Here is a 25,504-nt window from a genome sequence, read left to right on the forward strand (position 1 = left end):
CAACCTTTTCTGGCCCCTACCGGTTCCTCCTGCCAGCACAAAGCGGAGGGGCACCAGGGATTGCTCAGGAGAGCAGAGAGAGCAGGATTTGGGCAATCCCCACCTCCTGCTGGACCCCACCATGCTGAGTTCCCACAGCCCCAGCCAGGGTGGGACTCACCACATTGGACACATTAGGAGAGGCTCCACGCTGCAGCAGGGTCTTGACGATGGGCAGGTGCCCCATGAAGGCGGCCACATGCAGGGGGGTCAGGCCGGACTGTGGAGAGAAAGGGACCAGGATCCAAGATGGGGTCTGATGGCCTTGCCAACATCTCTTCCTGCCCCCTCCTCCCCCTCCCCAGGGCACGCTCCAGCACAGAGGCAAACTCTGGGTCCCCAGCCTGGCCCCAGCAGCCTGGCAGGTGAGCTGAGGGGAACACGGAGAGCTGCTGCCTCCCCTGCAGTCCCCCTGCCCTGTAGGGAGCAGGCTGTGGGGAGATGCTGCCAGGTTCAACAGGTCCTGAGCTGCAAAGAGCCCTAAGCCACAACGAAGAAGGTGCCTGGGGACCAGCAGAGGCAACAGGGCCATCAACCCCTGCAGCACTGCCTGCTCTGCACAGGCAGCAGCAGGAGAGCTGGGGCTGGGCTGCAGCCCACCCACCTCCGTGACGGCGTCAATGGAGGCACCCGTCTTCAACAGCAGCTCCATCACCCGAATGTGGTTCTTCTTGCAGGCGATATGGAGAGGGGTGAAGCCATTCTGCAGGCGGACAGATGGACAGTCATTTGCGAGAACACTCTCCATCTCCCCCGCCCCAGCCCTGCCTGCCCCTCCTCACTCACCAGGGCTCGGGAGTTGGGCTTGGCCCCCTTCTCCACCAGCAGCTTGGCCACCCGGTGGTGCCCGCAGTGCGCGGCCACGTGCAGCGGCGTTAGGTGGTCCAGGGTGATGTCGTCGATCTCAGCACTGTACTGCAGGAGCAGGCGCACGCAGTCCAGGTGGTCGCCCTGCGCTGCCATGTGGATCGGCGACAAGCCGTTCTGTGACCACAGAGCGGGGCCTCAGGGCTGGGCCAGGAGGGGGACCAGGCATCCCACCCAGCCCCTGCCTCGCTCCCCTGGCCACAGCTCTGGGGCAGAAGAGATGGCATATTCCCCAGGGTGCTACCAGAGAGGAGCCCCGACATTCCTCACCGAGACTTACAGGGGAGCAATGCTGAGCAGAGGGCAGGGTCTGAAGAACTTGCTGCCATGGGGCAGGCTGTCCCCAGGCCATCCCCTTCTCAGGGCTGGTCCCTTAGAAGCATGCAGCCCTCGGGCAAAGGGCTCCAGCTAGGGCCAAGGAGGAGGTCAGGAAGGTCTTTGCCCCTTGGCAGGCCAAAACCTGAGCCCCAGCCCAGCCATGGGTGGCATCCAGCAACCGCGCACAGCTTGTTACCCCTCTGTGCTGCCCTGGGACCTGGCACCAAGCACAGCCCCACAGAGTCCCATGGGTACCTTGGTTTTGGCTTGAATGGGAGCCCCGTGGTCTAGCAGGATCTCTGCAATTCGCACATGTCCATTGCGAGCTGCACAGTGGAGAGGGGTCAGCTCATCCTGAGGAGAGAGAAGAGCTCAAAGGCTCAGCGTGGGCAAGGAAGGGCAGGGCTCCCCTCAGGCAGGAGAGTAACAGGGACTTGGGGCTTGTTTGCAAAATAAGGCAAAACTGAGCCTGCCCTCAGCCCCCAGGGCACATCCACTGTAGCCATGCAGCCTCCTCTCACCTCTACATGCACCAACGAAAAACCTGGACCATCCCCTTAGTGCACCAGGGACCTTCCCTCACACACCCAGCAAGATGTTCACAGGGTATGCACTGGGCAGTGCAGCACGGCAGTGCTCCCTGGACGCAAGGAGCTCGGGGAAGGAGACAGCCCATTTACTTGCTGGTGATTCAAAAACGGTCTCACCTTGGTCCTCGTTTCTATCTGGGCCCCGCGGTCCAGCAGCAGCCGTACCATGATGATGTTGCCCCGGCGGGAGGCTATGTGCAGGGGAGTGATCCCATTCTGACAGAAGGAACGGCAGTCTGTTAGAGGGAGCAATCCCTTTTCTTTCCCTGCTGGGGCTGCAGGGAGGCATGGGGTGAACAAAGGACAGAGGGCAGGGGAGAGCTAAATCCCTGCCCAGGAGCAGCGCAGGGGAACAGCTTGTTTAACAGGGCTGGGAGAGAGGGCGGGCATCTGCTCCTGCCTGCAGCTAAAGGCTGTGGACAGAAGCTGCACAGAGCTTGCAGGAAAGCACCAGCTCATGGATTTGGCTGCACCCATGGGACGGGAAGAGCCATGCCAACTGCAGGGGCTATAAGCTCTGCCCTGCAGTGACAGCACCAGCTTTCCCTCAGCCTGGACACAACGTCCCAAGAGTTTCCAGGGATGCATGGCTGCATCCGGCAGAGCGGAGACATAGCAGAAAAGGCCCACGCTGGTTACTAATGGCAACTCCCCAGACATGCATCAGTGTGCTACCTTCTGCATGGGCCCACCTCACCGGTGTACCCTGGCAGCTGCTGCTGCACCTACATGGAAAGGAGGCACAGCACCCTCCTCTGGTGCTGGAGCAGTACCAGTCCCAGCAGCCTTCCCACTTTGCACTCACCTGGGGTGTGAAGTTGACACTGGCTCCACGGTTCAGCAGTAATTGGGCCACACTGAGATTCTCGTAGTGGGCTGCAATGTGCAAGGGGGTAAATCCAGTCTAGGGGAAAGAAGGAGGGATCAGCCCAGCCAGACACATGCTCCCTGCTGAAAGGATGGATAAATACAGCATACCAAGCTGCTGTTCTCCCTGGGGATGTGGGAAAGCTCCCAGAGACAGGATGGGAAAGCCACACACCTTGGAGAGGACGTCAGCATTGGGGTCATTCTGCAGCAGCACAGCAGCTGTGCGAGTGTCATCGTTGCGGGCTGCAATGTGCAGGGCAGGCAGGCGGACCTTACCCTTTGTCCCATAGTTGATAAGGTGAGCAACCACGTTCTCATGCCCTTGCTGCAGAGCCACAGCTAGTGGCGTGAAGCCGTCCTGCCAAGGAGAGGCAGGTGAGAGCGGGAGAGCCGAGGAGCCATGGCAGCACCTGGCACATCCAGCAGCAGCCCCAACAAGCAAGGCCCTAGGGTCCTCCCCGAGGATCTCACCTCTGTGGCTACATTCTGGTTGGCTCCATTTTCCAGCAAGAACTTGACAACTTCCAGGTGGTTTTCCTGCGCTGCCATGTAGAGGGGTGTGAAGCCTTTCTGCAAACACAGGGCCATGCACATCAACGCAACTCTTTCTTGAGTTCCTCAAGCTCCTTGCAGACCTACACTCCATCAACACCCACACCCCCAGCTCATTGAACTGGGGCAAAAGCATACACAGTGGGGGTGGGAAAAAGGAAAAAACTGGCAACGGTGAAGCAATCACAGAGTGCTGGAGCCCAAGGCTCCCCATGTCCAGAAGGAACCAGGGGATGCTTCACAACAGTCAACCCAGGAGACATTGCCTTCCACTCACTGCCACTACTCTCCCTTGCTTCGGGGACATTTCTCCCATCAGGCAAAAGCTGAAGAGCTTGCAGCCCCACCAGGCCCAAGAAAGAGAGAACGAAGGAGGCACAGTGTGCAGAGCTGCAGGGGTTGCTGGAGACCTCATGGCTGTGCTAGGGAGGCATTGGCCATGAGTCTTCCCAGGATGAGTTCAGCGTGCTTGTGTGTGCTGCCATGGACTCCCTCAGCAGAGAGACCATGCTGGTCTCGCCATATCCCTCAAGACTCCCTCCCCACCACTCGCACACTCGTCTTCTTTCAGGACTCTGGCAGAGCAGTCCTTGCCCCTGGACTAGAGGACTAGAGAGAAACTGCTGAAGGGCCCATGCTGGGCACAGTTCCCGCCATGAGGACACCGCCATCATGCATGCTGGGTGCTTCTCCCACCCCAGCCCAGGTCACTCTACCTGTGACTGTGCATTGACATTGGCCCCGTAGTTCACCAGTTCCCGGACCACGTCCTGTTGTCCAGCCAGGGCAGCAATGTGCAGGGCTGTGTTTCCCTTCTGAAAGACACCACAGGGCAGCACTCAGGGGCTGGAGCAGCCCAGGATGCTGGGGAAAGATGGGCCTGACGTGTGCTAACACACATGCAAACAGAGCAGCTGGCCAGGGGAAGCCTGTGGGGCCATGCAGCCTTTGCTCCATGCCCCATCCCTGCTGTGGACCAGGCAGCTACCCTTCACATTTGCTGGCCAGGGAAGAGAGTGATTTCATCTTTCCCATGAAGTTACTGGCAGCAAAAGCTGTAGGCATTGTCAGGCTCTGTGTATCTCCAGCACCAAGAGATGAGGAGGGGAGGGAGGATGGGGGAGCTGAGCTGGCAGTCTTCAGGCAAAACTGCAGTGTGCGCCCTGGTAGCCAAGGCATCCCAGCAGAGCTAAGGGATGATAAGCAGGCTGGAAAATGCAGACACAGGCTCTTCCGACTTGTGCCTTTGGGCAGTGTGGCAGAACACCAGACTCTGCTCCGCACCCCAAGCCCTGCCAGAGCACTGGGGAGGTGGCAAGCCAGGCCCCCTCCTGCTCTCACAGCCCTTCAGACCGTGCTGGAGGCTGCTCATTTGTCAGCCCTGCTTGCTTGTGCCATTGTCTCGCTTGCCACCGAGCAAGAACCACACCCCACCGTGGTGATGCAAGGAGAGAATTATAGGTTATTTACGGAGCACCAGAGCTCTCCAGGCTTGCAATAATGGTACCAAGGCCATCTTCAGTGTTGCAGCATGCAGGGGCTGCCCTGGGGCAGCAAGGGCTGACTTGAGCCATCAGCCAGTGCTGGCAGGAGACATGACTAAAGACATCACTAGCACATGTTGTGGCTTCTCTTACTCCCCTCTTGAGCTCACAGTGGCCCCCATGGCCCCCACGGGGAGACGCATGGGTGGAGAGGAACCTCCCACCCACCTGGAGGTGCCCAGCATGGCTTCGACTGCGCTGAAATCAGAGCCTGGTCCCCAGGCCCCAGCCCAGCAGCACTGCCACCAGCACAGCCTTTCCAGGGGCCAAAAGCAAACAGCGTGATTCACTGCTCCGCTGCTGCTGGTGTGTCTGGCAGCAATGGCAGGGTGCGGAGTTATGACTAATGCGACCAGACTCCCTTCTCCTCACCTTGGTCGTTGTCTCCAAAACGATCTCCTTGTGCAGCAGCTCCACCACCATTTTCACATGGCCCTCCTTGGAGGCCAGGTGCAAGGCGTTCAGTCCATTCTGGAGGGAGCAAAGGTGGGAGAGAGGCATTAGTCACCTGCTGGGGCTGGGGCTCTCCGGGGAACCCCCTACTCGGAGCTCCTGTGCAGACACAACTGTGGGCATTTGGCCCATGCTGGAGAAAGTCCAGGCTGGTGGGAGCAGGAGCCGTTGCCTTGCCCTCGAGTCCTGCGCTGGTGTCCAGCACGACAGCCGTGGTTGTCTCTGTGCTGCCAGGGCAACTGCATGCAGCTGAATGTTGAGTTGCTGACTAATGCTGGGGGTTTCTCCATGAGCAAAACATGCAGCCCCCATAGATGATTTCCTACGGATGGGTGGCACCACAGCTCAGCGTGTGTTTGGTGCCACAGGCACTGTTTCAGTGCTCATGACACATCCCTCATGTCAAATCCCGTCTCTGCTCAAGTGACTTTTCTGGGGGTGCCTCTCCCTGCAATCACCTGCCCGCAGTCAGGCTTTTCAAACCTAAAGCACAGAACTGAGCTTTGTGTATGGCCCAGAGTGAGGATGCACCAGAGCTGCTGTGTAAGTGTGCATATAAACCTTAAACTTTAACATTTACACCAACAGAAGTGCAGTGAGAAGCTCTGCCTGGGACAATGATTGTATCAAGCAGCAGCCAAATTTAATTTACAACAATTCAGGAGCTTCCAGTCCAGCAGCTGGCTTCTTTCTGGCTTTGCAGACTGCCCACCAACAGCCCCATCCTGCAGCTCATGCTCAGCAGAGGGCTGGCTTTGATCCCTCTGAGTTTAGCTGCAGCAAAGGGTGCAGAGAAAGTGTCGGCTGTGCCACTGCTAAGCTCTACTGGTTCCAGGAAGCTCCCAAACAACTGAAGTGACTTCTCAGTAACATCTCTGCGTGTGCCCCAGTTTAGCTCATCTTTTTGCTACACATGGAACCTGAGGACTAGGAGCAAAGGGATGGCCAGCGCCCTTTTAGCATCCCTGGGCTGTCAGAAGGAGGTGTCAGGCCAGTCAGCACCCTAGAGGCTCCTAAGACAGCTTCTGCTCCATTATTTCTGACACCCTCTTCAGCTTCCCAGATGTGAACAAAAGGGCTGGAATATTTGCTGGCAAAGAGGTTAAATACTTGCAGGCAATTTCAGATGTCACATTTTCCCCATAAGGCAAACTTTCCTTGTCCCTCTCTTCTCCCAGGTGGATGCACTGCGTTCACTCACCCCTACGCAATGCTGTCATGTGGCAGGGAGACGCCAGCTCCCTGGGAGCACACAGTCCTGCCCAAGCACTCCACCTCCCAACCATCTGTTTCGGCCTCTGTAGAGCACTGGAAGGTCACTTCACAGAATTGCTTCATCCCCATCTGAATATAGGTAGGGGAGCAGAAAATGCCTGGGGAGGCTCCAGTTCCAGCCCTCAACACTCCAGTTAAACTTAGAACAGCTTCAAGAGCGTTATCATACTGGAAAAAGGTTTTCCACCCTCTCTCTCTCAAAGCACCAGCTATCCAGGATCATAGTCAAAGAGTCACAGATTCTTTTGCTCAACTCTGATTACAGCACAAAGAGCAAAAACCTAAAAATCCAAGGGCTTCCTCAGCACACCAACTCCAAAGTCCCCTACAGCCTCAAGCACAAAAGGCCTGCTTCCAAGAGAAAACGACGTGGGAATGCTGCAACACCCACAGAACAGAGCCACCGAAAGGAAACGCTCCCCAACCAGGCCTGGGTACACTGAGCCCATCGCCTCGGTCAAGCCCAGCTTCTTTAAGTGAGACACACCTACACAACCCCATACAGATGGTCACTGACACCCTTACCTTCGTGAGCTCACAAGTTGGATATGTGGCCACAGACACACACGCTTTTTCTCAGTTACACTCATGCAACAAACGCCTGGAGTGCAAGACCACAGATGCTCAGTTGCTCTCCTCAGCACATATGCCCTTTTATGCAAGGGATTCATAAATAACCTTTTCAGTGCTGAAAACCTGCGAGGAATCATTATTCTCTGGCTTTACAGCAATAAGCACAATGTTTGCAGAAGATCGTTTCCCAGTGGCCCATCAGTATTTCTGCTCCAGGAACAATACAGGCTGTTCTGCACATTTGCTTTGGCTTGACAGCTCATCTGACCCAAAACCACCACAGGATGTGCTTAATTTGAAAGGTGCTGTATTCCCCTCACTAAATGCCGCAAACGCTTCCCAGAAATCCCAGTCGCTGGCTGTCAATGCGACAAATGCAGCTGTACAGAAAAACACAAAAGCTGGGACTTTGCACTTAGGCTGTACCAAAGCAGGGCCCTGCCCTGGACTGCCCACCAGGACTGTGACTGGCCACCCCAACAGAGACTATCTCCTGGCACCCTGTGCTAGCACAGCACTCTTCCCTGCTGGTGAGGGGCCAAGGTGCGCTCATCCTCAGGCCTCCAGCTGCTCGTGGATGAGATGGGAGCATGCAGGAATTTGAAACACGAGAGAAGCGGATGATGAAGACACTGATGCGGATGGCAGCAATGAAGGGGATGAAATCGGCGGGATGAAGATCAGATGGCATGTCAAGGTCTCTGCACTTGAGTAAGAATACAGGGCCTGTGGGATAGGTCTGACCACATATATCCCTCTTTATTCTATACAGGACATGTGAGGTTGGACCTTTCCCACAGGTCTGATATTCCTCAGAAGTAAACCCCAAAGTGCCATCTAACCTCAGGGAGATGGCAGGAATCAGCGCAAAGACATCACTGAAAGAAGTGCCTCATACTGTTGTAGCCACATGCTCCCCATCAAGGTGTTAAATCTCCTCACCAGCACCAGAAATCTGGCTGGAAACAGGACTTGCAGCCAGTCAGTGGAGACAGCTGATGACTGACTGTCTCTCCGGGTGAGGAAGAAGTTCAAAGCCATTGTCTTTAGCTTGTGGTTGGGTCTCCCTGTGTTAATTCTTTGCAGAGCCCTCTCCAGAACCACATATTCCTCTGCACTAGAGCGGTACAGGAGCAGCAGACGTAGAAATCTTCCCTCTGCTTTTAGGCTTGTCATCGGAAATGAGTGAACATCCGTGGCGCGCTCTGCTTGTGGAGTCTCCCATCTCAGAAGACATGGGCCAGCGTGGCCAAACACAGCCCCCGCCTACGCTTGCCCCTCTCCTCCAGACACCCACAGAAACCGGCAGGAGGGAATTCTCTGAGACACTGGTGAACAAGCAAAGAAAGACGATTTTTCCCTGCCAGGCTCTGCTCCAGGCTCTGCACACACAGGGCATACACGAATGTGCCACACATGGCAGCATCCCCAGTCCCTCCTGGAGAGGAGAGCGGCACAGACATCAGCAGCAGGATCTCCCTGCTCCTTGTGACTTGCTTTCCCAGAGCTCTGTAAGGGAGCAGTGGGTGCATTAAACACCTATTAGTCTCTGCTCATTTGCAGCTAAGTGTTTAGAAGCGGGAGCAGTGTGACTGCTTCCAGCGACTGGCCCGCTGCTGTGGCTCAATTACAGGGGCTTCTGCTCCCCCAAGAGAGACTAAAGGAGCAGCAGTTGGTTTAATGACTGGTCCAAATTCTGAAATGAAGCACAGCAACTTGGAAGATCCTGCCAGGTGCAAGCACGCGATCTGCTCAGTGCCGAGTGCAAGCCAAGTCCTGCAGCCTGGTGCTAAGAGCTTGCCACACAGCCTTTCCTTTTTCAAGCCCTGTACATCTCCAAAATGGTTATGGGGTCAGAGTCTCTAACCCACCAACAGGACCCCATGGAAAAGCTCATCTTCAAAGGATTCTGAAACTGAAAATTTTCTACCTCTTCTCCCTACAAGACCCTTCTGATCTAAATCCCATATGTCCCCACACAGCCTCAGGACAGAAGTCTTTGAGAGTATCTGCAAGCTGATTATGAACTAATAATCCAGATAATACAGTGATGAACAAAATGAGCATCTCCTGAGCTTTCCCCAAACCTCATCTAGTGTCCCAGAGAGGAGAATGCAAGCTGCAGTATGCCCCAGGGGCCTGCAGAAGCCCACCATCCCTCCGCGGTACCATCAGTCAGAAAAGAAAAGGAGACGGTGACATTTCCTGGGGGAACCTGTCTGCAGTAACTGCACTGGCCACTGCAGTGCACAAATCAGCAGGTCTGAACTACGCCTGGTTTGGGGACTTGATACTGAACCAGGTGAATACACATTTGTGCTACCTGCTGAGTCAGCTTTCCCAGCATCACTGCTGCTCTGGAAAGCAGCCGACAGTGCCGTCTGTCCAACCCCCCTGCTCAGCCCAAGCCCCCTGAGTCTCTCCCTATAGCACCTACCCTGATTCAGGCTGAGCCACTTGCATTTGGCAGCTACACAGATACAAAATGTTCTGTCGATTATATGCAAACAGTTCCTCTGTGCCTGCAGCCTTCCTTTCCTGGGGCAGACCTGTCTCTGCTCTGGGCTAGGAGGGGCTCCACCTGCCCAACACCTCCCAAGCCACCAAGACCAGCATTTTGCAAACACCCCCTCCTTGTGTTAAGCTGCAGCTTCTGGGAATCTGAAAGCCTGAGCATTGCAGGCAAGGGGAATACCCCCAAGAGTGATTACTGCGACATCCCAGCCACTGAGCTGCACTTCACAGCTATCGGCTCTGCTCTCTGATAAGCAGCTGAGCCCCTTCCAGCTGTCCCAGTTGCTCGTGACCCTAAAGGAGCCTCAGATCTCCCTCTCTGCTTACCTGTTAATGCCCTTTGCTACGCCTCAGGCAGTACTGCCAGGCTCCCCAGATCTTTATAGCTATTGCTGCCCTTCCTGCCCCTAAGAAAGACAACTGGTCCAGATCTGCCTTCTGGTCAGCCCTTTTCCTCCCCAGCAGAGGACCTGTTTCCACCCAGCTCAGCTGGGGACGCCTCCCAGCAAGGGACTGCTCCCATGCTGCAGTCTGTCCTGCGTGGCCTCTCTCCTGAGCTCAATTCTGGTTAGGAGCTCCTAGGCCAGCTGCCTGGCACAGGCAGGGACAAGGGGCTGCAGGTTGCCTGGAGCCTGGTAGGGGGTGGTGGAGGTGGTGAGAGGAGGATGGCGTCTGCCAGGACACTCAACTCCGCACCCCAGGGATGCCCCCACCACGCTGGCAGTCACGGCTCCATGCTCTGCCAGGGCGGTGCGCACCTACCCCTTGGCTGGGCATGCCACAGCTCTGGAGACACGTGCCTGGAGACTGCACGATGCCTTTGCAGGGCAGATCATCCCCAGGAAATCACCTCCCCACAGCAAAGCTGCCGTTGCACTCCACCTAACGCAGCACCGCTTGTGTCTCACGCCCAGACGCTTCATCAGGAGCAGGAGGGGAGGGGGGCCAGGACAGGCAGCCTCTCCCATAAAGTTTTTAAACTTCCTCTGCCAGGCAATTTATTACCAACCAAGTTATACTCTGCTCCAGGGCAGGCAGGACGGTGGGATCAGGGCAGGTCCTCCCAATCAGCTACGCAGAGCAGAGCAAGCGAGCAGCCACGGGAACCTCCCTGCCTCCATCCCATCCTAGGGAGCAGTGTAAGGAAGGGGTGCAGGGACTGTCACCGGGCCTGGGGGAGCCACCGCGTGGCACATTTTGACATGAACTAGAGATGGTACCAGAAGCCCTGTGGGTTTCACCTACCTGGTTACAGGTGTTAATATCTACCCCATTCCTGAGGTGATCCAAGGCTTTGTCCAGATTCCCAGATCTTGCAGCTCTCAAGAAACTGGTTGCAGCATCGGCCTTGGGGAAAAAAAGGAAAAACATGAGACTCAGAGTCCCCCTGTTCTCCCCCATCACCAGCGCAGGGCCAGCTCTTCACTCGGTTGCAGAGAACATGACTACAGAGACCAGGCAGAAAAGGCAGAGGCTGGGCAGGTCAAGGTGGGAACTGCTGGGACAGACTGAGGTGCCCCAAATCAGAGAGGAAGACGCAGGGCTGGGACCTGGACTTAGAGGGAAGAGCATCCAGATGATGGGGCAGGAGAGCCACGTGAGGCCTGCAGCTCATCCCAGCACTGCGGGTGGGGCAGGGAAGAAGCTCTAAGGGCACTCCTGCAACCATGGCCGCCTCCCCTGGCCCAGGAAACGCCTCTGTGTCCTGGCTGAGAGACTGCAGCGATGGACGAGGCCTACACTACGGCTGTGGTGAGCCCACCCCTGCCGTCCTCCAGAAACCGCTGGGTAGCCGCAGCAGCGAGTTCCAGTACTGGCTCCAGGGACAATTACCCCGGCCGAGCGCCCTGCAGCCAGGAAAGTCGCAACTCTCTTTTCCGACGGAAACAAGGCAGTGCCTCCCTGCACCACTAAAACACAGCCACCCCAGGCAAGGCACAGCAATGCTTCGAGCAACACTATTTAGCAGTGTAAGGCAGCAAATGAGGACCATGGGATGGCTCACCAGAAGCTGGAGAACAACAGGGCGGAAATGCAGTGATGTGGCTCTGTGAGGCTGGGACCTTGGACCAGCAACTACGAGCTGGTGCCTGCCCGCTAGGTCCAGCCCAAAGGGCTCTCTGCAGCAAAGAGCCGTGAGACATCCATGGCAAGGGCGCAGGACACACTGCTCTGCCTTCAGCTCCAATAGAAAATTGGAACCCCTCTTGTACCACTCACGTCGGGACTGACCAAGGGACCTCCTGTGCTACGAGACCCTACGTCCTGCCATCCCAGGCCATCCTGTAGTGCCCACAGCCTGGCTGCAGAGGAGCACCCAGGATGAGGAAGCTCCTGGACAGGAGCCGGAAGTAGCACGGCCACAGAGGACAGAGCGGGAGGCAGACCTAGGCAGGGTGATGCACCACACGGGTTCAGGGCTCCTCTATTCCCTTCTCTTTGCAGCCTCAGCCATTCGAATTTGGACTTTGGAGCAGCACAACTTGGCTGCCTTCTGCTCTCAACCATCTGCCTCCCCCAGCCCATCCCTTCTGCCCGACCCTCCTACCCCAGAGAAACGTAGCCACGTCCCGGGCCCACTTCCCTGCTACCCCCTGCAGAAGGAAGGCCCACAGACACAGTGTCCTGGCCCCCACGGTGCCGGGCATGCCCCGCAGAACTCAGCCCGGGCTCCCGCAGCAGTGGCCGGGTGCCACGGCCCCTTCTGGGGCAGCCCACAGCGTCAGAGGGACAGGTGGTGGAGGGCAGCACCACCATGCCCTGTCCCGGTGCGCAGCCTCCGCGTGTGGGGGGAACACGTGCTGATCGCATGACCGCCTGTGCCAGCTGGCTCCGCTTGCTGCCACCTCAGAGGAGAGCCCTGTCCATCTGGGAAGAGCCCCCAGATTCACGGCAGAGCTGCCGGCTTTGTGGAGGGCTGTGAGCACAGAGGAGACACGACGTGGCACCTCAGTGCTCTGCTCATACAGGACGATCTACTGTAAGAGGCAGAAGGCAGCACCAGCGCTGTGCTTAGAAGTGCATGTTTGTGCTCTGAGCCCTGTGTGCTGTCTGGGGTCTAGCGAGGAAACACTGACAGCTTCAAGCAACAGGTTGAATGCAAAGAGCTTTTCCAACTCCAGACCCTGCTAGAAGCCTCTGCATCTCAGGTCAGGATCAATGACAGGGCAGCACCTCAGCTATGCTGCCGGCATGCCAGCCACAGCACAGACCTTTGACAGCAAACCCCTTGGAAAATCAAAGCACAGCTCAGCCAGCCTCTACCACCCATGGGACACACATGGAGCTGTGAAGATTAAAATGGTAAAACTCTACAGGCTCCAGCAGCAAAGGGGCTCCCGAGGCCCCAGCACGCCCAGCAGCAGAGACTACAGGCACAAAGCAAGCACAAAAGCAAAGCAGAGGTCTCTGTGGGCACGAAGGAGAAGTGCATTGTATACTCACAGCCACGTCTGGACCGGACCTGCCCTTTCGTGCTGCCATAGTCCGGCACTTCAGCTGAAACCTGAGCCTGGTGTCCCCTCTCTCCCTCCTTGGTTATCTACTCCCCAGCTTTGAGAGAGCCAGTAAGTTACATTGCATTCTATCTAAAAATACAGGCTCCCTCCTCGCTCCAACGCAGACCCTGCAGGGATCGCCAGCCGCTAATGGAATTTGTTCATTTTCTCTCCATTATTGTGTCAGACAGGATATTTAATACCAAGCCGCCTCTGGAAAGCAGATGACTGCTGCCAAGGGCAGGGAGCGGGTCAGAGCTGCAGGTACCACCTCGGGAACAGCAGAGAAAGGACAGCCCCACAGACATGCCCAGGAGCCTGGCATTTCACAGGTAACACCTGCCACAGAGGAGAGGGGTCCTGCTTCCCTCCCAGCCCTCCGGATGCTGGGGGCCAGGGCCTTGGAGAACGTGCTGAGGCTTGAGGGCTTCAGAGGTACTGCCCTTCTGCTCCCTGTGCTCAGCATGCACCTTTCAGAGATGCATAGAGAGATGGAGGACATCAGACACCAGCAGTCAGACAACACATGCAGCCAGAGAAGAAGGGATAGCTCAGCTCAAATGGTAAAAGCAGAGGAAATAGATCTGCAGTCATATTGCCCTTCTGATGCGTGCATGTTGGGACTGCCTACCTATCACTCAGAGGGCATTTGTTCACAAGAGCTCGCTTTACTTTGGGGTGTCACGGAGATCAAGACAACTTTAGATTAGCCAGGGAACTGAAGTATGGATTGGTTCACTGCCATCTCCTGAATTTCAGCAAAAGGGAGCAGTGACAGCAAGAAATGCAGAGACCCTATGGACACAAGCAGATGTACGTATCAAAAAGATACACACACACATCCCAGTCAGCACAACACCAACGTACCTAAACACAGGCACACGCACATTGCACAGTTACCATCCACTAATAAGCACAAAGCGTAGCGTGGGCATGCTACATGCACCCCCCGGTATTTGTACACAGATGCACACGCAGTCACTCGCTATCCATGGGCCCCAGGATATACAGCAACTGCTTCCAGATGCAGAGACTGCCTCTACTGGTTTTCCTTTCTTTGGGGAGTTTGTATTGTTTCTTTCCATTCTCCTTTGCCTTCCTAGCAATTTTCCAGGAAGGAGCTATTCCAGGGGAGAAAATAAACTGCCTCACTTGCCATTGTGTACCGCTTGCACTCTTACACGGCTGCTAAATCCTACACACAGGTGTCGTGCTCCACAGACTTGTGAACATTCAAGCTGTGAAGTGTCAGGAGGCTGCTGCCGGCAGTTCCCCGAGAGAGAAGCCTCAGATCTGGACTTTGCAAAGTGCTCCAAGACCTTCTAAAGTAAAAAACATACCACAGCACATCAGACTGTGCTTCTATTCTCCTTCCTTCTTTTCTTTCAGGAAAAAGCTCCCCTTGTCTGCTGACAATCTAAATTTTCCCCTTTCCCTCTCCTGGCCCTGATTAGTGGCTTCCTCTGTTCCTGTTCACAGGTGTCTTCCTGCCCTCACAGCCTCACCCCTCAAAGCATTACTCCGCTGGATGAATGTCCCAGCCCCTTCACCACAACATGAGAAGCCTGGACCTGACCAAGCCCGTTGCATTGTAGCCGTGGCTAAGGCAATAAGCAAAGGGGAAGTTCTGCCAAACCAGAGGCTCAGTCAGAGGTTCAGTAATCCTGCTCTGTCTTCTGGCCATGGTCGGAGTCCTCCTCTAATCTCTTCTGGCAGTGCCCTGCTCTCACTCCCACCCAGGGAGGAGCTCCCACCAGCTCCTTCTGCACATCACTGATAAAGGAAGGGAGGGCCTCAACGTTGCCTCCTTCTGTGAAAGGTGGCCACATTTGTCAGGAGCCCACTCCATACAAGCTGCTAAATGCTGCAAGTAGATGATTCCCAAGTGCAAATGAGTTCAGGGGCTTGTGCTGATCTCACAGTGTTTTCTGGGACACAAAGACAGGCAAGAAGCAAGTTGCTACACTGTTCCAGACTGGCAAAAGGCACACGTGCATCCTGCTACACTGCCCTCTTTACCCTATCTGCTCACTTGTCTCTTCTATCTGGAATGATGAGGCAGCCTGAGCAGGGACTGCAACTCCATCGTTGTTTATACAGCACCCGGCATGAGGAAGGGCTGCACTGTCTTCTTGCCGAGGAGGTCCAGAGGAGGTGGGACCCCTTCACTGCAAGGATGCGCACACAGGTCTGTGGGACTGCCTGGGAACATGTCCTGCTATGGACAGGGCCAAAGATGCCAGAAGAAAGGGACTGGGTGCCCTTTCCAAACAAGTCTCTGACTCCAGCAGTCCCTGGAGAGCAGCCCTGCCCATGCCGCACGACCACCAGGCCACAGTACAGGCAGGTGAGGGGCAGCACCCCCAGTCCGAGGCTGCGAGCATCCACTAGACGTTCTCACTGCCTGCAGAAACAAAGTGCTTTGACGCTTGAAACCAGCTGATTCCCTGCTCCATTGGAAGAGCCGCAAGGACTAGTTACAGAGAGGGATGAGTAGGGGAGCCTGCGGTCACTGTGAGTTTTTTTGAAATGGGCTGTATTTTCTTCACTCTCTACCCAGAGGTATCACACAGCCAGAGCTGTGCTGCAATTGAAACACGCAGTGCTACAGGGAATTCCCAGAGTCTCAATTGTCAGTCACATCACTCAGCCCCTGCCTTTCCCCTTCCCTGGTCTCTGCTGCATATCTTCAGAGTCTCTGGCCTCACTGAGGAACAGTGCTGCTCTTACACCAGAACAGAGGAATTGCAATGCAAACTTTCAAATAACAAATTACTTCCCACGCCTTGGGGAGCAAAACGCTTTCTGCCAAACAGCAGTCAGACCCAGTGGCCAGGAAGTTTGGGTCTGCTCTGCTGCTGAGCCACACGGCTGACGTCTACATGGGAAGAGAGGGAAGCTGGCTGTGTGGCGGTTTTGCCTTAGTCCCTGCATGCCAGAGGCAGAAGGATGCAAACCAGGCCCATGTACACCGTCCTTGGGGCAGGCACCCTCCTGCCAGCCCTGGCACTCGTTGAGTTTTGTTTCTTCCAGGCCTAGCTCCTGGAAAACATTGCCAGTGAGGAGCAGCAGGCTTTGCTGCATGAAAAGCTTCCTATGGCTGCTCTATAGCAAAGATCTTGAAAGCAATTACACCCCTACACGGGTTTCTTGCTATCTCACGAGTTTTGCCACTAATGATAACTCTGCATCTTCAAACTCTTTTGTCTCTTTTGTATTCTTTGGAAGCCATGCGCTCCTTCCAGCAAGGAGCTTAGCAGCTCCTGCTCCACTGCAGGCATCTGTTTGCAGCTCCTTTGTTCTAACACTCGCTTGAAACCCCTTATCAGGAGCAACATGTGCCACCCTTTCTCTGGGATGCATTAGGAGCAAAGTCAGTCGAGGCATCTTGCAAACTGGGATGTAAAAACTGTGTGAACAGCAGAGAAACGGCAACAGGAGGGCCACAATCCCTGCCGAACGTCATGTGCTGCTGCTAGGGGAAAGGCACAGTTTTACCTGGCCCTACCTGGGGCAGGCAGCAGTGGCTTTCGGCCTTGCCAAGCAGACACACTTCCTCCTGTACGTGTCCAGTCTGCCAGTGAACAGGGGGAAACAGAGCCAGACTGACATGGGCTCATGGAGCAGAGGACAGAGGAGGTCCAGCAAGGAAACACCTGGCAGGCTGGGCAGCACACAATCACCCCAACAACCAAAGAGCACCAGGACCGGCGGTGAGATGCAAACCTGAATCCTGGCACCAAAGCCATGTATTGTTATGGGTATCCTACCTAGACAGTGTGGAAAGGTCTAGCTCACATCTAGGAGGTCATCCAGGCACTTCCAGCTGCTAGTGCCAGGGTGCTGGACCCTAAGGTCAGTGCTGCCGGCTGGGGAGGTAGTGCAATAAACCTTGCAACAGCCCTTGACATTTGCTTTGACATTTCTCTGCTCACATGGGCTTGTGTCCAGTAGTGGGCATGATCCTCACTTTTGAGGCATTATTTCCAGCAGAGACAGCAAAACCTTACATCAGTGTAGTGGTTTACTTTTAAGCAATTGCCCAACATAGGGATTTCTCTGGAGCCAGAGCTCATTTGGACCTCCCTGCCTTGCAGACATCAAGTGCCCCGGTATGCAGGTAATAACCTGGATCCTTTCTCATCAGATGAGAAGAATATGTCAGTCCTGGAAACACACCAAAACAGCTGCTAAGATTAAGAGCAAAGATGGCACCTAGGGTCTCTCTAAGATGATCAGGGAAGATCAGGAGAATTGAATTGGAGATTCAACTCAAACTGCCCAGAAACAGAAATCTCACTGTCTGCCTTACAGGGACTTTCTCTCCTATCTGTATTCACAGAAACTTGACACTCCCAGTGGTCCCCACAGTGGAAACAAAACCTACCGGCAGGTTTCTGCCTTCTGAGTAGAAGACAGCATTCAGCAGAGCACAGCATCTCCAGAGAGGCCATAGTAGCAAAGCCTCAGGCAGGCAGCCAGCGGAGCACAGAGAACAGGCTACCAGGCACATACTGCAAACCCAGATGAAAGAGAAAAGCAAAAGCATCGGGAAAATTCATCAGATCAAAGGACAAATCCATATGCCCAAGTTCTATTCTCTAATCATCCTCACCCCTGCCCACACGATTTAGGATAGGTCCACAGATCTTAATAGGACTGATGAGAGTCAAGGCACAAGAGGTCATCTCTGGAAGGCATCTGCCAAGTGAGTTTGTTCTCATTTCATGCACCAGCCTGAGTAAATCCTTTGTCCATGCTCCCTTCTGCTGAGTGGAGATTTCACAATAGCCCCAGGCCTCCCCAGGGTATGTACCACAGAGGCTAATGGCTTATATGCCCAGCAGAGATCCCCAGTGCAGGGGGGAGCCCAACCACCTTGCAGCAGGTGAACTGGAGCATGCAGGAAATGAAAGATCTGCTCATGTTCCGGCAGCAAGGGGCTGTTAGAACTGGAAGAGAACTCAGCACAACTGGCAGAGGAGAAATCCGGAAGCAAAAGAAGGAGGGCCCCGGCAGGTTTGTGGGAAAGGAAGCAACTTGTCAATTAGCATTTTGAAAGTACTGAAGAGGGGGCAAGCTTTCAGGCACAGGCACCAGACTGGCCCCTCCATCATGCACAATCCTCCATCATTACACGAGTAACTAGCTTTCGGAAAGCCCATTTTTATGCACTCTTAACAGGAGAGGTAGTTCTGGACTGTCACTGGTGGTGCAGTTCAGGGCCAAGGTGAACTCGGTCCCTGCTGAGCATATTCAGATACAGACAGCACCTGCATTGCCTCTTGGCTCCTTTCTTCCCCCCTCACAGGTCCCCTTTGCTAGCTGCTGAAGCTGGAACAGGTTCAGGACTCTGAGGAGGGTAGATATCAGAAGCAGCTTAATCTGCATTGAACAAGGACTTGGGAGCTGCCCTACACAGCAGACTGATCCTTCTGATAAGGATCCCCCGGTGCTACAGCCTACAGCTCTATGAAAGCTTGCCTCTGCCAGTTCCCACCTGCTACTAATGGATTTTCTAAGTAGTAGCGTCTTGTTCTGTCATTTGCAAACCATCACTTCCCCAATGAAGTACAGTGCTTGGTCCAGCAGCAATGAGTGGAGAGAGGAATAGGGGCTGGTCCAGAGGTCTGAACAGGGAGCTGGAGACCAGGACATTGTTCCTTTCACACAGAGCCAAAGCAAGGCAAGAATTAACACAGCCACTGCTCCTGACAGCTGAGGCCACGCACACCCAGGGGAAAGCTGTCACTCTCCTTTGATGTTAGCAGGAGCCTCTGCTCTCTGCATATCCTGAAAAAGAAAAGCTATTTTTACCTCACCAGAAAATATATAGACTGTGACTGAAGACAATACATGAGAGCTTTTCACTCAGGCACTACACCTCTTCTAACAACATAACAGGGCTTACAGCTGCTGAGAGAGATGCAGCAGCACTGTAACTGCTTTTTATCTCCTAATGCATTTCCTAATGCACTTCCTCCCTTGGACCATGACATGGCTCAGGCAGGTATGTGCAATGAACACTGGGGAGCTGAGAGGGCTCTAGCAGGTTGCCAGTGCAAGGGGGAAAGCAGAGACATGCTCTGAGCCTGCCTGATGCAAGCCAGGGATTGAGGCGTACCTTGCAGACCAGCCTCCAGCCTGCTGTGGGCTCTGGGCAGTGCCCTTGCACTCAGGAGATGTGCTGGAGTCCAGACCGTGCCATCAGGGTCTGCCCGGTGCCTTGTGGAGAAACTTCCTTCTCTTTTCTAGTGGTGCTTATAAACTGCTCCTAATTTCTGCAGTCTGTTCTGACTCATTCTCTACTTCTGCTTCAGCAGGGCTAGTCCACACCTGCTTTGCCTGCCTGCACGAGCAAAAGCGCTGCGAGGGGGGCTTTCTGCTAGGATCTGCACGCAGCGAGGAATCGCAGTACAGTCCCTGCGCCCTGGCTGCAACAGACGTACTGCTAGCAGCGTTCAGCCAGCCTGGCCTGGCCAGCGCTCGGGGTGCAGCCTCCAGAAGCCATGCAGGGAAGAAAGCATTGACAGGAAAGCACCTGAAGCACAGGCCTGGCAATATATCTCTGCCAGCTGATCCCTGGTGAGGACACGCAAGCAAAGCCATAGCAGCACAGCCACCTGCTCCTCAGCAGAGCTAGTGCAGCACTGTGCCTGGAAAGAAACGTCATCCTGTGCACCTGTCCCAGCGCTTCGGGTGGGTAAAATAAGAAAGATAACACAGAAATCAACATGTACCATTACAATAGCACAAAACCCCAACACTTGGGGGCACCTCCCTTCTGCCCACAAAGCAGTGGTGAGAAGGATGAGGTGAGTACAGCACCAGGGGTCCTAGCCATTCTGCATTCAACGCCAGGCTCTGCCACTGGCTCCCAGCATGACCTTAGGCAAGCTCGCAGTGACCTGAGAAGGGCAGCAAACCCTTCCTGCCATTCTATGGTCCATTTATCTGCAATCTTTTGGGGACAAGGGCCATTTTCTCTGGACCAGACTTAAGTCCATGTTACTGGCTAGGATATACCTAAACTCCTGCGTGCAAACCAACACCCTGAGAACTGACCTGATTCCTCTCCCCCAGTGCTGCCCAGCGAGCCCCTTACCATGCCCAAGTACTCACCCTCAAGCAATGCAGGCATGGCATTGCTGCAGGAGAAAGTCAGCTCACCCTGGACAGCCAGGGTCTGCAGCTCTGATCAGCCTACTTACGCTGAATGCTGCAGCCAAACCAAATGTGCGCAGCCAGCCTGGAAGAGGGTTTATCAGCAGCAGGACTGCACCCTATCACCACTCACACTTGCCTGCCTGCATGGCGGCACGACGGGGAGGCTCCTGCCTGGAGTCTGGTGATTACAGGTTGTCCCACGTCAGGGGCTTGGGGAGAGCTGCCAGGCTGGACACGAAGTGTTTAGTGAGTGTCATGCCCGAGGCACGCTTAATAAACATATCTGTGAGCTGTAAACAGGGAGGAGCCCACGTGCGTGAACCCTGCTCTTCAAACAGAACCAGGGAAGACGAAACTTCAGAAACACAAAGCAAAATGAAACAGCTCTGTGGCCAGAACCACGCTGTCTCTTGGTTTGTGCTGCACAAAGCAGGCTGGGCCAGAGGCAGTCAGCAGAAGACCCCAGATTGTTCACTGGTGTCTGCAGAACCTGGCTGGGCACAGTCCCAAATGAAGGACACCGAGATGGAACTGAAGTGGCAAATGAGGTCTAGTGACAGTGGCTCCTGGCCCTTTGTAGGGCCTGGAGCCTACTGCAATACAATGAACGCGCCCCTTCCCCCCTTCTACCTGCACAGCAGACTCCTGCTCCAGCATCCCTTCAGGAGATCCTTGCTTGCAGCAAGAAGGCAAGGGGTCCACAGTGGTTGGTGCATGCCCTCTCTGAAAGACACGCAAGGGAGTCACACCGATTGTTCAAAGGAACAGACCTCCTGGAGACCGCTCCCGTCCCACCCTCTCCTCGTGCTCAGGCTCCGGGTGACACACCGCAGAGCCATGCTCGCCTGCACTCCCGGCTGGCAGGAGGCATCCTTCTGCCTGTGTTTTGCTAACCCTATCTTGGATCAGACGCTAAGCTGGGGCCATCTTGAGAAAGCACTGGGGGACTGCAGGGGAGCCGCACGGCTCGGTTTCTATTTCTAGCTACCATTCACCTGGCCCTTTTTGCCAATTACAGGTTCAAGAAGGCCAAGGCACTTCCTCCCAGGCACTGGGGCCAAACCAGTGAATGCAAGGCCGTGAGGTGATCACACCTGGAAAGGCTTGGGCAGCATACAGATAAATACGGCTTGTGACACTTGCAGCTTCAGAGAGAAAAAACAACCGCTCTGCCAGCTGTATCTCCCCAGGGAATTCCTATAAAACAGCCCAGCCCACCACTGGGAAAGCTTATATCAGCTGAGAGGCAGGAAAAGTAGATCAAGAGAACCTGTTAGGATGGAAAAATGCTTTGCATTACATAGAAATTGAGATTTTTATACTGAGCAAAGGCCATGTTGAAGCATTAGAGCAAAGCGGAGTCCTTACCTCAGTCTAAGGAAAACACCTTCCCCTTGTCCGGTGCAATTCAGCACTTCCCTGGAAGTCTGGGATCCCTCTGGTATTTAAGCTATAATAGACTGCACCTCCAGTTCAGGTAGAGCTCAAACGTTGTCAAAAGGATGAGCATTGCCACTGCTGGCTGGCACACTACATTTGCTCTAAAAAGCGTTCTGCTCTGAACCTACAGAGCAACATCATCAATGTCTCAGATCCTGCTTCCCCCCCCGCAAAACTGCATGTCATGAATGCAAATATGAGTCCTCTGCACCCTGAAGACAGGACCTTACCAGCCAGAGCTTATAAGCCTATTCAGGGTTGCTGCCTCAGCATAATGCAAACTTTCTCCAAGTCCTGCAGCCACCAGGATAACAGACACACTTGACAAAGCCCTAGAAACAAGACCTGTGCCCTCCAATCCATTTGGGGTTACCTCCTACTACACCTCAGGGAAAAGCGGTATAAAAGTGCCCATGAGATTGATCCACCTGTTTCCCGAATGGGTTCCCCCCCACTTCTATTGCAAGAGCTCTCTCTGGCAGGGACTAGGATTTGTGTTGATTTGATTTGTGCAGCCTCTGGCACCGGTGAGCACCAGCAGCGGTGACTTTCACAAACCCATTACAGGCAAACTCAGGGACGGGATAATCTCTGGGGTGGCAAACCCTTTGGCTGCAAGGGATGAGCAGTCTCAGATTGGCTCAGTCTTCCAGATTTCTAGCTATCCAGTGATGCCACGTCCTCCCCATGAGGGTGGAGAGGTGAGCCCTGCACAGTGCAGGAGGGGACATGGTGCTCACCTTTTGGCTGCAGCCCAGGATTCCCTCTTGCACATCATATGCCGACAGCCACGGCATGGCTGAGGGAGGGAAACCCCGTGACTGTGTACAGAGCAGGAAATAGCTGTGGTTACTGTGGGGTACTGTAATGGTAACCGCAGGGTGCTTTGGCACATGCCTACAGGCCATGTGGTGGGCGGTAAGAAGGAATTGCCCCAGGTCCCTACCACTGAGGCAGAGCCTTTCTGCAGCCATGAGAAATGAGAAAAGTGCCTAAATTCAAGAGCCCCCAACAGGGATGTTTGCAGGTCAGAGCTCCTCTGAGGGACAGAGAAACATTACCACCAGGCATGGTCCTGGCAAGCCTGGCCAAGCCACGAAGCCTTTGCTCCCCCACTGAGACCTGGAGTTTTGCCTGCAAACAGCCCTCCAGTGCCTCCTCCATGCCTCAGAGGAGGTGCTTGGAGGCAGCAAGAGCTCAGGTCACTGAGGTACCCCAGGCTATCGGTGACATCCACATGGGCTGGCAGGTACTGGATGGTAGCAGACGCATGGAGCAGCAGCTGAGGCAGATGGGCATATCCCAGGGCACTAGATACCTGTCTTGAGGCAACTGTATGGAGCTCACAGGGTTAACTCTACTATCAGTCACTTTGCTATAGCTCTAGAAGTGAAGGCGATTGCAGGAACATGAGTGAACAGGGTCCTGTGAGGTGACAGGTACATGCCCGCTTCCTCCCTTCCCTGAAGAAGGGGGAGAACAGAGCACTTTGCCTTGAAGTATGTAATACACTAATAACCATTTATTTCCTTGGCTGTTTGTGGAGCTGGTGCAGGCTCCATCTCTAGGGGAACTGGTCTCTTTGCTACATTAATTGCTGTCCCTTGTTAATCATATTTTTCGGAACACTTCCCACTGATCCCTCTACTAGGTCTCATTCACTCATTACCACCTCACCTGAGGCATCTCTGAAGTTCCCCCTAACTAACTGCAGACAAGTGAGTTGCATGTATCAGTGCTGAAAACTAATATCCTAGAGCAACTTGCTTTACTAGCAGTTTGTCACCATCATCTTGCCTGTTATACCTAACAGTAATGTCTTCAACACAGCTTGCAGTTCTGGAGAAACCAACAGTATGGGCACAATCCTGTCTGAGAAATCAGAGCCTGGGAGAGCTTGAAAAATAACAAATACAGCTCTAACAAATTAATAGCTCTTAATCCCAAGAGCTCTTTCCATTTCCATCAAAACACCTCAAAAGACTAAGGTCTCAGGCAGTTGCTTAACACTTACCTGTTTCCAGACCCTGAACTGAGACTGGCTGGGTTGCTCATTCCCTAAGATTTTATACTCTGTCCTCTCCTTAGTGACATCTGAGCATATGAATGTCCCCTTAAAGGCCTCTGAGATTGTACAGGTCAGTGTCATGTTGCACCCACAAAAGCCAACACAGAGTTAAATTGGAGCTCTGCAAAGGGAAATGATTTACAATGGACACAGCAGGAATACTCTCTAAGAAAGAGCAAATTCATGTTGAGAAAAAGTGGCCAAGAGTTACAGCGAATAATAGCTGTCAACTCCCACTGAGGCCACTGTGCACCCCGGTGGGCTTCAGGGGACTTCTGTGAGCCAGGGTTCCAGTATTGTTTTAAGTGCTGTTCCCTGGATGCTATGATATCCATCATACCCACAGGAAAAAATAATTTCGCCCTCTGCTGTCTCATCCTCCTGGGATGAGACTCAGCAGCCCTGGTGCCTCAGTGTCACTGCATTCCAGGTTTACACCTGAGATAAAAACATTGAATTCCAGCAGCGACTGCAGACAGAGTCATGGGGCAGAGAGAAGCTCTCTGTCAGAAATTTAGAAGGAAGAGGAGGTCTCTAAAGAAAACTATTCCTTCAGCTACAAAGAGTTTTGTTTTTCAGGATACAAAGTTCTGCCTCTGACCTTTGGAGAAATTCTTCAACTGCACTATGATGTAGCTGTGAAGGAATGCAAGGCTCCTTCCTCTGTGTTGTTATCTTCCATGTAACTAGAGAAGTGATCTCCCAGCACCAGACGCTTCGCTGGCTGCTGCTAGTCTGTCCTCAGCTGTTCTTTTCCATTCATTTAAGGGAATGGGGAGTGTAGTGTGTGCAGCATAGAACCTTAAACACATTACCTTGGAGAAGAGTAAATAACTTTCTTTAACAGTGGGCTTCAATATTTTGAGGAAACTGCATGTGCTTTTGCTCAGGGAATGAAGTGCAGCCCTCCCTGCATTCAGCAGTTTGAGAAACGATGCCAGGACGGGTCCAGGGCTGAAGTCACTGAAGGAGAGCTGCTCCTCTCTGAGCGCTCACTGTGCCCTCCTGGCACGAGGACGAGGGTACGCGAGGGGTTCACCTTACTCCAGCATGTCCCCTTTCTGCTTACAGAGGAAAACGTTCCCTGTGCTCCTGTCACCTGCTGAGGCTCCAAGGAGCAGCCAGGCTCCCTGGTTCTGGTCAACAAGCTGTTATCTGAGGAAACATGAATGCAGTTTTACAGCTGAGTCAGCAACAGAAGCTGAATAATTTAAATCCTTAGCAATTCTGTGACTGCTGCCCAGACACGGATATCAGAAGGTACTCAGATTCACGCAAGGAGAGAGCTGGGATGAAAAACAGTGCCGCTGTCAGGCTGCTTCCTCCTGTTAAGAGAGAACAGCAGTGATGTAGGCATAAATAAGCAGATAACAATGCTCTGCAGTGCTCAGCTAGACACTCTGCTGCTCAGAGCAGGCAGTCCTCTGAGCACAGCAAGGCTGAGGCTTGCTTTCCTGTGGCATTTGTAGTTTCTGGCACGGCAATCCATAATTTCACAGGAAGTCCATAGGAGCTGCTGGTGCCTCACCTCTCGGATGGCTAATCCCTCAGCTTCCAAAGTGCTGGAATCATCAGCCATGAGCAACAGAGGAGGCATGTGAAAGGTCCACACCGACACCTGCTCTTCAGCCTTCTGTCAGAGGAGGAGCTGTGCAATGCTATGTGGTGGGAGGGGGACAAAGATTTGCTATGCACAGATTTTCCAGCTCTTGCTCTCTCCCTAGTTGCCTCTCCATC

The 25,504-nt window shown here is 54.1% G+C and overlaps 1 protein-coding gene across 7 annotated transcripts in view; it reads right to left on the reverse strand.

The window, feature by feature from the left end:
• The window catches only part of ANK1 (ankyrin 1), a 40,983-nt gene extending 20,485 nt beyond the window's left edge, over positions 1 to 20,498 (reverse strand). For 4 of the 7 annotated variants that reach the window (XM_072845988.1, XM_072845987.1, XM_072845985.1 and 1 more), the window contains exons 1-12: positions 13,040 to 13,093; positions 10,841 to 10,942; positions 5,153 to 5,251; positions 3,953 to 4,051; positions 3,156 to 3,254; positions 2,857 to 3,042; positions 2,620 to 2,718; positions 1,932 to 2,030; positions 1,480 to 1,578; positions 826 to 1,023; positions 644 to 742; positions 161 to 259 (exon numbers count right to left, since the gene is read on the reverse strand). In XM_072845988.1, coding sequence (XP_072702089.1) covers positions 161 to 259; positions 644 to 742; positions 826 to 1,023; positions 1,480 to 1,578; positions 1,932 to 2,030; positions 2,620 to 2,718; positions 2,857 to 3,042; positions 3,156 to 3,254; positions 3,953 to 4,051; positions 5,153 to 5,251; positions 10,841 to 10,942; positions 13,040 to 13,078 — 1,317 coding nt within the window. In that variant the 5' untranslated portion in view covers positions 13,079 to 13,093. Of the gene's footprint in view, positions 1 to 160; positions 260 to 643; positions 743 to 825; positions 1,024 to 1,479; positions 1,579 to 1,931; positions 2,031 to 2,619; positions 2,719 to 2,856; positions 3,043 to 3,155; positions 3,255 to 3,952; positions 4,052 to 5,152; positions 5,252 to 10,840; positions 10,943 to 13,039; positions 13,094 to 18,592; positions 18,886 to 20,214; positions 20,370 to 20,395 lie in introns of those variants that run through there. The other 3 variants (XM_072845989.1, XM_072845990.1, XM_072845986.1) reach the window with 3 other exon arrangements.
• Between the last annotated feature and the right edge of the window lie 5,006 nt (positions 20,499 to 25,504).

Source organism: Ciconia boyciana, chromosome 25 (assembly GCF_034638445.1).
Source record: "Ciconia boyciana chromosome 25, ASM3463844v1, whole genome shotgun sequence".
Taxonomy (NCBI): Eukaryota; Metazoa; Chordata; class Aves; order Ciconiiformes; family Ciconiidae; genus Ciconia; species Ciconia boyciana.